This window comes from Cannabis sativa, chromosome 2, assembly GCF_029168945.1.
Source record: "Cannabis sativa cultivar Pink pepper isolate KNU-18-1 chromosome 2, ASM2916894v1, whole genome shotgun sequence".
Classification (NCBI taxonomy): domain Eukaryota; kingdom Viridiplantae; phylum Streptophyta; class Magnoliopsida; order Rosales; family Cannabaceae; genus Cannabis; species Cannabis sativa.
In genome coordinates this window covers 62044901-62059631 of record NC_083602.1, presented here as the reverse complement: position 1 = coordinate 62059631, position 14731 = coordinate 62044901, and the positions used below count along the sequence as shown (strand labels likewise).

The 14731-nt window shown below is 35.4% G+C and overlaps 1 protein-coding gene across 1 annotated transcript; it reads right to left on the bottom strand.

Moving 5' to 3' along the window:
- Nucleotides 1-6641: 6641 nt before the first annotated feature.
- On the bottom strand, nucleotides 6642-8167 carry LOC115703057 (uncharacterized). The gene is made up of 4 exons (XM_061109516.1): nucleotides 8070-8167; nucleotides 6994-7643; nucleotides 6823-6907; nucleotides 6642-6735 (listed from the first exon to the last, which is right to left on the bottom strand). The coding sequence occupies exons 1-4, from the start codon at nucleotides 8144-8146 to the stop codon at nucleotides 6642-6644; spliced, it is 906 nt and encodes a 301-aa protein (XP_060965499.1). The 5' UTR covers nucleotides 8147-8167.
- Between the last annotated feature and the right edge of the window lie 6564 nt (nucleotides 8168-14731).

The window sequence follows — 14731 nt, the reverse complement described above, 5'->3', positions numbered from 1 at the left end:
GCATGAATTTTGTGTTTATGCAATCTGAATATTGGTTTTTGTTATGGGATTTTGATGCATGAGATATGTGTTTTTGATCTTTTGATATATGCTAGCAGCTCTATTTGGTGATTTTGAGATATATGCATGTTTGGGTTGAATTGGGGGTGAGTTTGGCATATTTTCGAGCTCTATGTGATTATATGTGATTTGGATGCCAATTTTATATTTTTGTGGAAGTGAATTTAGGGATTAACCCTATTTGTGTAAATCCCGGTATTGTGACTAGGATTACCGGCACCTGGTCAGGAGCACCCGGAGATTTGGAATCTCTACTATTGCGGGACAACAGGTAAGACAGTGATTAGCACGTAGAGTATGCGCAGTGGCGCTTATATTGAGAATGATATGCATGAATTTTAGTAACCGGGATTAGGGTTATTACCCTAATAGGAATGGTCTAATAGCCTAGGGTTATTACCCTAGTGATATATGTGTATAAATGCCATGCCATGTTAATTGAAATGAGATTTAAGGATTATGCGCTCTAGGCATAATCAGGTTGGACTCGGTACACATAACCGAGATGAACCACTTCTAAGGCCTTAATGTAATTAGACGTGTGAGAGCAACACGTGGGTCTACATCACGTAGATTTGATTAGATGTGTGAGCGCAACACATAGGTCTACGGCACGTAGACATAAATGGGCATGTTGATATAATGATCAGGTCTGTGCTATACAGACATATGTGAATGAGCATATTATATTTGTTATGATTTATACTATCTTGCTGGGCTTGGCTCACGGGTGCTCTACTGTGCAGGAAAGGGTAAGGCATTAGCTGATCAGCCATGAGTTTCAGGAGCAGGGCGAAGAATGTACATGTTCATGCCACTTCAAACCAAGCGGGTTATGGGTCTAATAGTGTTGACTTTTGTATTCTGTTTTGCCGCTTAGGTCGGCTAGTAAGAAAGAACTTGTAATAAGTTTGTAAATATTTTTGGGATCCCAACTATTTTGAAAAGTTTAAATATATTACAAGTTTATTTTCATTCTGATTAATATAAAAGTTTAAATTCTGCGCTATTTTAATTAGTAATCCCGATTAGGGGATTAGGGTTTCATAAGCATTTTGGGTAGCGTGCCTAATTATTTAGGGCGTTACAGTAGGTAATGGTGCCTCCCTTCCCATATTAGCCATTGGCAATTGTCTTCTTTTCTCTTCCCCAAATCTAATTCTTAAAAATGTTTTGTTAGTTCCTGCTATTCATAAAAATCTTATAAGTATCTCTCAAATTTGTGCTGACAACAATGTTGTCATTTAATTTGATACTGACCAATGTTTTGTCATTGATAAGATGAAGAAGCAGGTCCTTCTTCAAAGAACTCTTACTCAAGGCCTTTACAAGCTGTCTCTACCATCTCTCCAGCCCACTGTCAATCTCCTTTCTCATAACAAATTTAGTTTGCCCTCTGTTAATGCTACTACTATGTCTTCTAATAAAACTGCTTGTATTGCTTCTAGTTCTTGTAAAAATTCTGATTGTATCTCTAATCTTTGGCACAATAGGATTGGCCATCCTTCCTTTGTAATTCTTTCCAAAGTTCTTCAAGAAATAAATGCCAAAGTTTCAAAATCAGATTTACATTTCTGTGATGCTTGCCAATTTGGTAAAAATCATTTAATGCATTTTAGTAGCTCTTCATTAAAGACCACTCAACCTTTAGAACTTGTTCATTCTGATGTTTGGGGACCTTCCCCAATTGCCACAGCTGAAGGATACAAGTACTATATATTGTTTGTTGATGACTTTACCAAATATTCTTGGATATATCCCATGAAAAACAAAACTGATGCCTTCCCTATCTTCCTAACTTTCAAAACATTTGTGGAAAAATAATTTAACCAAAGCATAAAGGGTTTGCAAACTGATTGGGGTGGGGAGTACAGAAAATTAAAACCTATTTTACAACAATTAGGTATCCTATTTAGACATCCTTGCCCTCATACTCATCAACAACAAGGAAGAGTTGAAAGAAAACATAGGCATGTAACTGAAATGGCTTTAACTTTGTTAGCTCAAGCCAAAATGCCATTAAGTTTTTGGTGGGACTCTTGTGTTTCTGCAGTATACCTTATTAATAGGTTGCCTACTGTTGTTAATAAGTTCATTTCTCCATTTCAAAGTTTGTTTGGCCTTAAACCAGATTACACTTTTCCAAAGACATTCGGGTGTGCTTGTTTTCCCTTTCTTAGGCCTTACAATCAACATAAATTTCAATTTAAGACATCTAAATGTGTCTTTCTTTGGTATAGTCCCTTTCATAAAGGCTATAGGTGCCTTCACCCTTCGGGAAGAATCTATATTGCTCGAAGTGTCAACTTCAATGAGCATGAATTCCCTTATTCTGATCTATTTTCCAACATACCTCAGTCCACCTACCACAGAAATCTCATAGCTCCTGCCTTCATCATTCCACATACATCCTATGTAGATACTCACTCTCACATTCAGTTTGGTTCTCTCAATCCTCTGTCTGAACCCTCAGATAATGCCCCAGATGTCTCTCCTTCCCATGTTATTCCTTCTGCTACAAACACTTCTGCAGATGACTCTACATCTGCTTCTCCTAACCTTGATCCTGCCTTGGTTGCCATTGAGGAAACAGTTCTGCCAACACCTATTATTTCTTCCATTCCACCACCATTACCACATGGTCATCCCATGCAAACCAGATCAAAGTCTGGTATATATAAACCAAAAATATTCCTTGTTACTGCCTCCCAAAATTAGATTTATGATGTTCCAAAAACTTTCAAACAGGCATTAAGCTTACCTCATTGGAAGAAAGCTATTGATCATGAAAATTTGGCTCTAAAAAGAAACAAACATATATATTAGTTCCTCGAATTGCTGACATGAATGTGCTCTCTAATAAATAGATTTTCAGGGTGAAATATAATAAGGATGGCTCTCTTGACAAGTTCAAAGCTCTATTGGTAGTAAGAGGTTTTCAACAAACACCTGGTTTGGATTTTCATAACACCTTTAGCCCTGTTATTAAGGCATCTACTATACGAATTATATTTTCCTTAGCTGTTACATATGATTGGGACATCCAACAAATAGATGTCAACAATGCTTTTCTCAATGGGGAGTTAAAGGAAACTGTATATATGCAACAGCCCCAAGGATATGAGGACATAACCAAACCAGATTATGTTTGTCAACTTACCAAATCCCTTTATGGTCTCAAACAAGCACCAAGGGCTTGGTTTGACACACTAAAAAGCACACTTTTAACTTGGGGATTTAAAGTTTATGTGTGTGACTCATCTTTGTTTTACAGAAACCAGCAAGGATCAATTTTGTTAGTATTGGTTTATGTCGATGATTTGCTAATCACAGGTGCCAATCCTCAAGCCATCTCCAAGCTCATAGCAGAACTCCACACCAAGTTTGCCTTGAAATCTCTCGGTTCTGTTAGTTATTTTCTGGGATTCGAAGCTTACAGAAATCACTCAGGCTTCTATCTCACCCAATCTAAATATGCTACAGATCTCCTACACAAAGTCAACTTTGAAGATGCTAAAGAATGTGACACTCCAATGGTTCTTGCCAATAAATTTTGTCAAAATGACAGTCCAATCTTTGACAAGCCCGAGCTTTATCGAAGTACAATGGGGGCCTTACAGTATTTAACATTGACACGACCGAACATTGCTTACTCTGTCAACAAATTGAGCCAATATCTCAAATCCCCCACTATCAACCATTGGAATGCTTGCAAAAGGATTCTAAGATATGTCAAAGGCACTCCTCATCTAGGCTTACACTTTCGGCCATCTACTTTACTTAGTCTAGAGGGATACTCGGATGCTGACTGGGCTGCAAGTCTTGATGATCGCAAATCTACAAGTGGCTACTGTATTTTACTTGGAGGAAATCTAATAAATTGGAGCTCTAGAAAACAGAAAGCTGTAGCTCGTTCTTCGACAGAATCAGAATATCGGGCTCTTGCCTCTGCTGCCACTGAACTTGTGTGAATCAACTCACTAATGTCTGAGCTTGGTATTACTCTTCACAAAACACCACATGTGTTGTGATGTGACAACCAAAGTGCTCAATCCTTGGCACTCAACCCTGTTTTCCACACACGAACAAAGCATATAGAGCTTGATGTCCACTACATAAGAGATCAAATTTCTCAAAACAAGTTACAAATCTGCTACATACCTACTGAAGATCAAACTGTTGATTTGTTCACTAAACCGCTGTCTTCTCCTAGATTTCAATTTTTATGTAACAAGCTTTACTTAGAACACTCTAAGTATAGCTTGAAGGGGGTGTTGGAGAAGGTAGTTAGTTAGTCAGTTAGTAGGTTAGTTAATTCTGTTACATGTTAGTTACTGACTGTATGCAGAGTCAGTTATATTCTTTCTCTGCTTTCCTTAACAGAATCTTGTACTTGTAACTTTCTCTATATATAAATACAATAGCCAAGAGTATGTGATCATATCGCAACTCATTTTCTCATCAATCTCAACTTACCATAAAATAAGGGATAATTACCTAATGCACAATTTTTGGTAAAATTTTTATATTTTTATGTCAAAAGATTTTTTGTTTTTTTGTTTTTTTTTGTTTTTTTTTTACGTTGTTCTATAAAATTAATAAGAAAACTACATAAAAGTAATAGGAAAATAACATCCAAACAACATCAAATCAACAACAAATTAATAAGAGTAAAATATCAAAATATCAAAAGACCGTATTTTCTGTAACTAAAATTGTACAAATATTTAAAATTCTGTATAGCCATATTTTTGTTATTTTTGTGTATTTGTGAAATAATCCCATAAAATAATAAAATGGCCTACGTACCCAACTATAGTTGGGCCGTGTGCAATGCCCAATAAATTTTGGGAAAACTTACAAAAATACTAGAATTTGAGTTAACTTTTACAAAAATACTGTACAGAGAAAAGCTTTCAAAAATACTGTATTTTTATAAAACGCCAGTAAAACACAAAACAGAACAACTCAAAACAACAGTAGAACAACTAAAAAAAACACCAGTAGAACACCAGTGAAACTTAACACAGTATACTGCAGTATGAAACTTATAAAAAAAATACAGTAAAAAAGTAAAATTTAGCCTGACCATATTTTTGTAAAAAAATGGTAAAAGTTAGTATATCATGTAAATTTCCTTAAATTTTGATAGACATGGCCTGCCAATAAAGCTGAAAGTTAAGCGTAGACTACTCTTTTTGATATTTTTATATTCCTAAAGATATAAAGTAGTGTATAAATGGAACTTTCGATTACAAGAAATGGAAGCTAAATCTTTGTTTCATGGATTACAATAGGCAAGACATATGAACTTTCAAGTGGTTTTGTTATTTTTTTAAAAAAAAAGAGAGAAAGTGGATTTGGTTGAAACAATTTCTGTGATACTTGCCAATTCTCTCAATGATTCAACAAGAGTTGATATTTGATGTTACAGATCAATTATTCTACCTCTTTACTATTTTTGTATCTCATATTTGACGAGATGCAAAATTAATCGCTCATTATTTGATTAAATAAATTTTAATGTTGGATAATAATTATATTTGGTTAGAAGAAATTCTCTTTGCCATTTTTTCTTTTGTTGTAAATGATTCTATATAATTTATATTTTTTTCTCAAAAAAGAAAAAGGTAGAGTATAAAGAATTATTGGCTTCAACTTTAGATGAAGAGGCGCTGGCTGCTACTTTAAATGTCATTCCCACTTCAGTCACGGCTGATATGAACCATGAGCTTATTAAACCTTTCACTGAGACCGAGGTTGAGTTAGCTTTACATTCAATGGCTCCTGACACAAGCCCGGGTATAGATGGAATGTCTCCCATGTTCTACCAGCATAATTGGGATACTGTCACTACTACAAAAATGGGTTTTCCCGACGCTTTTAAACAGTCGTTTAAAGTATTGTCGTCGGTTTCTATAACCGTCGCCTATTCGGCCGTCGTAAATTGGCCAAAATAGGCGACGGTTCAAAACCGTCGCTAATCTGGGATTCCCGACTGTTTAAAACCGTCGCCTATAACTGGGTATAGGCGACGGTTTTAAACCGTGCCTAATACTATAGGCGACGGTTTTAAACCGTCGCCTATAGTATTAGGCACGGTTCTTAACCGTCGCCTATACCCAGTTATAGGCGACGGTTTTAAAACGTGCCTTATATGATGGTTTCGTTTTTGAATTTTTTTAGCAACGGTTTTTTTCGGTCGGTACATTTGAAAAATAGGAAAAAAAAAACAAATTTTCTGCAATTTTTTTCCCTGGATTAATTTTTAAATTTTGTAAAAATCTGCATAGTGACAACAATTAAACTAGCGTCTAAATATATTTAAAATTTTGTATAGTCACAATAATTGAACTAACGCTAATTAATATCATCTAAATATGTATATGTATACACAATGTCTAACACGGTAACTGTTGTCGCTCCGCTTCCACTTTCACATAATGAATCCACCGATCACGCATAATATTTATCTCATCATTAGTGTACGGAGTGGAGAACCTATCTTGCCGGGTCAACAATTGTATTGAATCTTCTACGACCATGAAACTTTCAATGAATTTCATGACGTAGTATCCACACTATTTGTCATCGGGTTGTTGAGGACAAATAGGAGTCATCCACTGGGTAGGTCGATCAGGTCGTCGTACCATTCGGTTATACATTGTGAACGATCTACACAAAAAGTAAATTTAATTAGCATATATCAATTTATAGTTAAAGAACACGCTAACATATTGGGATGTTTGATATAGAACTTACGTGGATATAATAAAGTTCAAATCATCCGGGATGTCGTCGTTGCCTGAATCCAAGTACGCCACCGTCTGCGTACTTGGCTGGATGACTACAAGCATCCAGTGAAACATCTTCCTGCTCGGACAAATAAGTGTAAAACTGTTAACATATACATAATAATAAATTTTATGAAACATCCACTGGGTAGGTCGATCAGGTCGTCGTTAGGACATGCATGTATTTTTTCATATTGCATGCCTAACGAAGAAAGTGTCTTCTTCGCCTCATAAAAAGATGAAGGCACCACATTACCTTCCGGTAATAACTCTACTAGGAAAGCTAGTAAATCCGAAAAGCTCTTATCACTCCACCCGTGTTTGGCTTTTATGTTGTATAATCTAATAAGTGTCGACAACTTAGTAAACCTATTACAATTAGGGTAAATAGGCTTCTCGGCATCCTCTACAAAACTTTGAAATTTCAAAGGATCGACATTTAATTCATATTGTGCATCTCCGATCATTTTTGGAATGTGATCATCCTCATACTCCAAATTAACACCCTTAACCTTGTTAGACTTAGACGTTCCCTCGCCCGGAACTCTATTCTTTTCCCCGTGGTAAACCCAAACCTTATAACTCTTGTCTATTCCGTTCCTAAATAAATGCTCCTTTATACTAGCAATGTCCACACGCTCCATGTTACCACATTTAAGACAAGGACAAAGAACCAATTTAGTATTTTTAGCATTCTTCTGACAAAAGTCCAAGAAATGGTCAACTCCTTCACTATACTCCGCTGATAATCTATTCGCACTCATCCAATTTCTATCCATTTTGAAACTTCTAAAAAAAAAAAATTATTCAGTTATTTGTTTAAATATGTGTATATATTTTATTGAATTTTATGCATTTTAGTGAAATTTATCCTAATTCTAGTAAAATTTCGGCAGCATAACAGCTGTAATCGGACATTCCCAAAAATTAAAAACATGAAAAAAATAACTAATAAACACATAAAACAATATAATAATAAGAAAATAACATTAACAATATAAAATTCTCCACCCATCCGACCGCAGTACATGTATTCGCAGAACCTACTTCACTACGGATGAATATTTAAGATATTCAAACTCTTCTAACATGCATATATATTCCACCCATCCGACCGCAGTACAATTAATCGCAGAACCTACTTCACTACGGATGAATATCTAACATATTCAAACTCCACTAAACAAAGAATTATAAAGTTTTTAGAGATTATACCTTTCTCCAATAGATAGAGTTACAATTGCGCAACCTTTAGTCAACACAAAGAACCCAAAACCTACAAATAAATACATAATCTGTTAACAAGTATCAACTCTCAAATGCAATGTATTAATATAAATATGTATTGTATTGTACTAAGAGGAAATTTTATTGTATTATTAATTGTACTCACATATAGATCTATCACTCACTACATGATCATCAATTACCAATTCAATTAATTTCATTAAACAAATGGACTCTTATTTCATGTATGTATGCCACCAAAAATTGTATTGTATTATTTTTGGCCATGAGTAGCATGCGTGTGAACGTGAACATGGCCCTCATGGGCCACTTCATGAACATGAGCGTCCTCCTTCACTGGCAGCGCCTTTGTCTCCGACGACTTATCCACCGCTGATCTTGTTCGACACCGGGTAATATCTCAGGTAACATTTTCTTCTGCTTCTTTCACTTGTCTCGTAATATTTCCCCTGTATTTCTCTGTTTTTTCTTTTTTTCTTCTTTCTCTTCTTAATGTTTTACTATTTACATTATTTAAAATTACATAATAAAATGCGAATTTATGGAGCAAATTGTTCAAGAGTCATCTGCATAGTAGAACATCTAATCTAAGCATAATATTTATTGATAGAACCCATTAGTGAAATTAGATAATGTTAGATTAGATACTAAATTAGTATTGTACATACATGTAACTGGTGCATGTACTCTTAAAAAAAATGTAAAAAAGTTAGAAAATGAAGAGGAGAAAGTTCCTTTTTATTTTTTTATTTGTAAATATCCAAAGTTCGATTCTTCTTAATTAATTAATTAGTCTAATAACTTATAGCTAGCTACTGTTAATTTGTCGTATATCATTACAATTTTATCTAAACAACTTTAACTAGTTTAATATATATTGGGTATAGAAAAAATATCATATGGACGATTTTAATAAAACAAGAGTACTACTGTTCTTTCCACAATGGGTAAATTTTGTGTTCAGTGCATGTGTGTGTAGATTCTTACAAACAATTTTATTACAGCCCACTGGTTTTTACTTTGCTTGATTTTACCACACATGAGAACATCATATATTAATTAATCATGAGATGGTCTCATTTGGGTACCCAATTTGTCAAAATTTTTTAGAGATCCAATTGAACTTGTGAGCTATACTCTGATAAAAATAAGTTTATTTATACAAAGACGCACTAGGTATAAACTTGAGGAGGTGTAATTTTGATTTTTTTTTTTTTTTGTTTTAAAATAATATGGTAGGTAAAAGTTTTTTTTTTTTGTTGGGATTTGAACTAAACATAATAAATAAGTTAAGTTATCAATATTTGTCAGCTTCACTTATGTATTCACTAGAGTTTATTATTAGCAGAGTTTTAATCTTTATAGCCATTTTTCTCTATCAAATAAAACAGATCGAAACGTATACGAAATATACCGACCTCGTTATACTTTTAATCAAATCCATGCATTAATATTGAAAGAATAAGACGCGACTATATGCAGACAGACTTATATAGCTATAATCATAAGAAAGTACTATATCACATATATTAATTCAAAGGTGCAATCAATTAATTATATAGCTATAATCCAAAGCCAAACTTTTGTAGATTCTGGCCAAAAAAGATTCCCTCGCTTAATTAATTGATCTTTTCTCAAAAATTAATAAACAATACTATTTTTCCAAATCAAACAATCCAAACTAAATGCTAACCCTATAAAATATTAGCACATTTATAGGGAGAGAAAGAAAAATGGCAGATGAGTAAATCTATATTAGTAATACCTTGTGTTAATGGCGGAGGAGTGTAAATCTGGAGCAAGTAGATTTGAAGCTTGATCTGAGGAGGAGAGCTTTCAAGTGGGAATCAACGTCGAGGAGAGCTGAAGAGTTCGCCTGGTTTCGTTCTACTCTTTGCCGAGAAGAAGAGAGAACGAGAGCAGTGAGAAGAGGAGAAAAGAAAATGGGTTTTTAGGGTTTCGGAAATGAAATGGGGTACGCCTGGGCAATATCAGCGGCAAATGAAATGGGGTTGTATATTTGGCTGAAAAATTGGGGGGAATAATATTAATATGTATTAAAATTAAAAAAAAAATAATGGGGTATACCCGACGGTTTTAAACCGTCGGGTATACCCCATTATTTTTTTTCGTATATTAATTATTTTAATAATAACCGTCGCCTATTATTGTTGCTACTGTTCAAAACCGTCGGGAATGCTTATTTTTCCCGACGGTTTTGAACAGTTACTTAATTTTTTTAGCGACGGTCCCAAAAAAAATTCGTTTTTAAAACCGTCGCGAAAACGAATATTTGTAGTAGTGTGTTGGTGGTTTAATAACTGAAGCTGTGTTAAGTGTTTTGAATAATGGTGTTGATGCCACAGGTCTCAACCGAACACTCATCACTCTTATACCAAAGATTAAAAAACCGCAACGACTTACAGATTACCGCCCAATCAGCCTATGTAATGTGGTTTCTAAGCTTATCACCAAAGTGCTCGTCAACCGGTTCAAACATGTTCTTCCATCTGTTATCTCTGATACACAAAGTGCTTTCTTGCCCAACCGATTGATAACTGACAATATCCTTGTAGCCTTTGAGTTAGTTAATGCTATCAAGAACAAAACGTCGGGACGCAATGGTGTTGCATCTCTGAAATTGGACATGAGCAAGGCTTTTGATCGTGTTGAATGGAGATTCATTGAAGAAGTCATGACTAAAATGGGATTTGCTAGTGAATGGATCACCCTTATTATGAACTGTTTGCGCACTAACAGCTTTTCGTTTCTGCTGAATGGTGAACCTTTGGGATCTCTTATTCCATCTCGGGGTCTTAGGCAAGGTTGCCCACTCTCTCCTTACTTGTTTCTTATTCGCTCCGAAGGACTTTCAAGATTACTTCAACATGAAGAGACCAGCGGTAATCTCAAGGGTTTCAAATTAACTCGGCATGCTCCTTCCATCTCCCATCTATTTTTTGCCGACGACAGTCTCCTCTTTTGCCAAGCCAACGAATCTTCATGCCTTGCTCTTAAGAGATCTTTGGAAATTTACAAGCGAGCCTCGGGTCAGGTCTTAAATACTGATAAATCAGTCATGTCCTTCTCTCCCAACACAACTTTGGCGGCTCAAATCTTTTTCCATCGACAACTTGCCATGCCTATATGTGAATGTCATGAGCGATATTTGGGGTTGCCTTCATACTCAGGAAGGGATAAAAAACGCATGTTCAGTGACATTAAAGAAAGAATTTGGAAGCTCATGCATAATTGGAGTGAAAAAATCTTTTCCGCAGGAGGGCGCGAAGTGCTTCTCAAAGCAGTGGTTCAATCTATCCGAACCTTTGCTATGAGTTGTTTTCGCTTACCTGTTTATTTTTGCAATCAGCTGGAATCTATGATGGCCAATTTTTGGTGGGGTTTGAATGAGAATGGCAACAAAATTCATTGGAAATCATGGAATCTTTTATGCAAACGGAAAGATAGTGGTGGTATGGGTTTTCGCTCATTTGTTCACTTTAATCGTGCTATGCTTGCCAAACAAGCTTGGCGATTAGTACAACAACCCGATTCACTGCTGGCCAGGGTGTTGAGGAGTAGATACTACCCCAACAACTCTATACTTAAAGCTAATCCAGGGCATTCTCCCTCTCTAACGTGGCAAGGAATTCATTGGGGTAAAGGCTTACTAGTTGCGGGTCTACGATGGAAAATTGGTGAAGGCTGTAGAGTGAACATTACAAGAGATCCGTGGATGCCAGGTCATTACACTTTTCTACCATACCATTACTCAGGCCCACCTGAAGCAGTTGTCTCTAATTTGATTACAGATGAGAGGATTTGGGACTTGAATCTGCTCAATGAGTGGTTTTCTCCCCCTGATGTCGACCGAATTCTCACCATACCTCTGAGTTTTTTTCGAAAGGATGATGTACTTATTTGGAATCCTAACTCCTCGGGTATCTACACGGTTCAAACTGGGTATCATTTCGCTGCTTCCCTTGAAGATTCGGACAACAGTTCTTCTTCATCTTCAACGGCTGCTTGGTGGAAGTTTCTATGGTCGCTGAAATTACCTCAAAAGATTAAAATCTTTGTTTGGCGTACCTTTAATGAGGCTCTTCCAGTTGCTACTGCCCTTGTTAAACGAAAGATAATCTCAGATTCAACATGTTCCATCTGTCATCAGGCTTGGGAATCCATAGGACATGCTTTATTTGGGTGCAAATATGCTAGAGCGGTCTGGAGGCACTCTAATTTTCTGCTGGACTGGAATAATTCTTCAACTATGCGTAAAGGTGACTATCTGGTACATTTGTCTTCTATATACTCTAAGGTTGAGATGGAACAAATCCTTTGTATCATGTGGTCAATTTGGACTGAACGAAATAGAGTGATTCATGGCAATCGGGCCAAATCTGCCCAGTTACTATCTTCCTTTGCTTTGAATTACTACCAGAATTTCTCCATTGCACAGCAAAGGCATAGTTCAGATCATCCTCCTCAGAATTCTGGTTCACCAACAGCAGCAGCAGCTATGCAACCGTCTGCTACAACAATTCCTCAACCTTGGAAACCTCCTGTTACAGGTCAGCTAAAGCTTAACGTTGATGCAGCAGTCGACTCAACCAAGAAAATTACTGGAATTGGAGCTTTAGTCAGAGATTCCAACGGACATGTAGCAGCTGCCTTCTCTAAACCAGTAGTAGGCTGTTTCGATTCACACGAAATGGAGGCCATTGCACTGTTTCATAGTTTAAACTGGGTGCTTCAGCTTCAACTTCCAATATCACAAATTGAAACGGATGCTCTTCGGGTTTCTAATGCTTTATGCAAACCTTCTTCTACTATCTCTTCTTTTCAAGATTTGATTGTAGATATTTCTAGTCTTTTATCCTTTTTCCCTAATGTCAAAATTTCACATGTTAAGCGCTCAGCTAATATGGCAGCTTATTGTTTGGCTAAATTTGCTTTACGGGTGGATGAGACTTGTTTTTGGTCGGATTGTTTACCTCCGCCAATGAACTCTGTTATTGTAAATGACTTTCATATCTAATTTATAATAACAAGTTTATTTCTCAAAAAAAAAAAAAAAAAAAAAAAAGAATTATTGGGTTCTTTTATTTTGCATACGGATTATTTTATAAATATACAACAATGACAAAAATTTTATATTTATATGGATCTAAACAGTTTTCTTTTTACATTTGTTACAGATTTCCTTATAAAAATACACTATTGTTTTTTCATTGTTTTTGAAAATTTTTAATTGCTACGAGAAATTAACGTTCTCTTTTTAACAACAATACAAAGTTTTGTTTTTTATATTATTTCAAAATAATATTATTTTGACGTACGGGAAAATAATATTTTTCTTTAAAAATAAAACTAGTTAAAACATGTAAATAAAAATTTGAAAAACTATAAATAATAATAAAATAAATTTGTAAAAATGTTAAAAAAAAATCTAAAAAGGTAAATAATAATAATAAAATTTATTTTTAAATGTATTGTGCAAATTTTATAAAAACTTAATGTGATTACTTTTTGTATGAAAAAAAAAATGCTACTTATTAACGGACAATGGGATTCATCTCATAATTTTTTTCGTAGAAGTATAGACTTGCATTTTGCATATGTAAGGTGGAATCCATAAATCCATATATATGAAAAAGGTCTTGTTTAAAGAAAAACCTGGTATCGTAATAAGAGTGTAGTTTATATGTTATGAATAATATAGGTCATAAATTGACACCACACCAGTATAAAAAATTTAGTAAATAAATTACAGATTTCCAATCATACTTTTTTATTTTGAAATAATATCAATCTCTTCTAACCCCAAATAAAACTAAATAAATTAAGGTATTGGAGATCTGTGTGCCACCATTCAAACAAATAGTAATAGGTATTTTTCCCGCGCATTTTGGAGACAATTGGCGCCAATTTTATTATGAGCGAAAGGCTGTGCGTAAGCCACGTGTATATCCACGTGGAAAAAGCTCAACGATTGCAGGACACGTAGACATCGTACACCGCTGAGGTGTCCCCACCACAGCCGCAAAAATAAAATAAAATGAGTCATCACATCTGCCGCGTCTTCCAGAACAAGCCAAATACTCTGCGAAGAGCTTATAATAATAAGTAAACAAAATTCAAATCTCCATGTTTTTCATTTTCTTATATATATAACAAATTAAAAAAAAACGCTTGAACTCGAAGCTCTCCAATCCCCTAACTTCGGAAGAAAGCAGCTCACATTCTTCTCCTTCCTTCTTCGACAAGTCTTATTCTCTTACACCCACCCACTTTCATTACTCGCCTTATAATATATACATATTTAATATTTAATCGCAATTTTCTAATTACAGCAACAATCATGGAAATTATTAGTCCTACCACTGCTGATCAGGACATCAATATGGTTATGGCAGTAGAAGATTACCATAATCATCATGACCAACCCGGATGTTCAACACCGACCCGACCCGAGTTTCAGATTCCGGTACGTTACGTGCCACCGCCTCCGCCGAAGAAGAAGAGGAATCCGTCTGTGATAGGGAAAAAACGGGTTTCCCCCAAGAATGGGTATTTTCACCCACCCGACCTCGAGGCGTTCTTCGCTTCGGCTCCAAGACCCGCACCCG

Excerpts from the sequence above, each read along its gene's own strand:
- LOC115703057 (XM_061109516.1), bottom strand. The coding sequence starts at position 8,146 with ATGTATTTATTTGTAGGTTTTGGGTTCTTTGTGTTGACTAAAGGTTGC. Across the intron at positions 6,908-6,993 it reads GATCGACCTACCCAGTGGAT|TCATCCAGCCAAGTACGCAG; the intron begins GTTTCATAAAAT and ends GGATGCTTGTAG. Across the intron at positions 6,736-6,822 it reads TTGAACTTTATTATATCCAC|ATCGTTCACAATGTATAACC; the intron begins GTAAGTTCTATA and ends CTTTTTGTGTAG.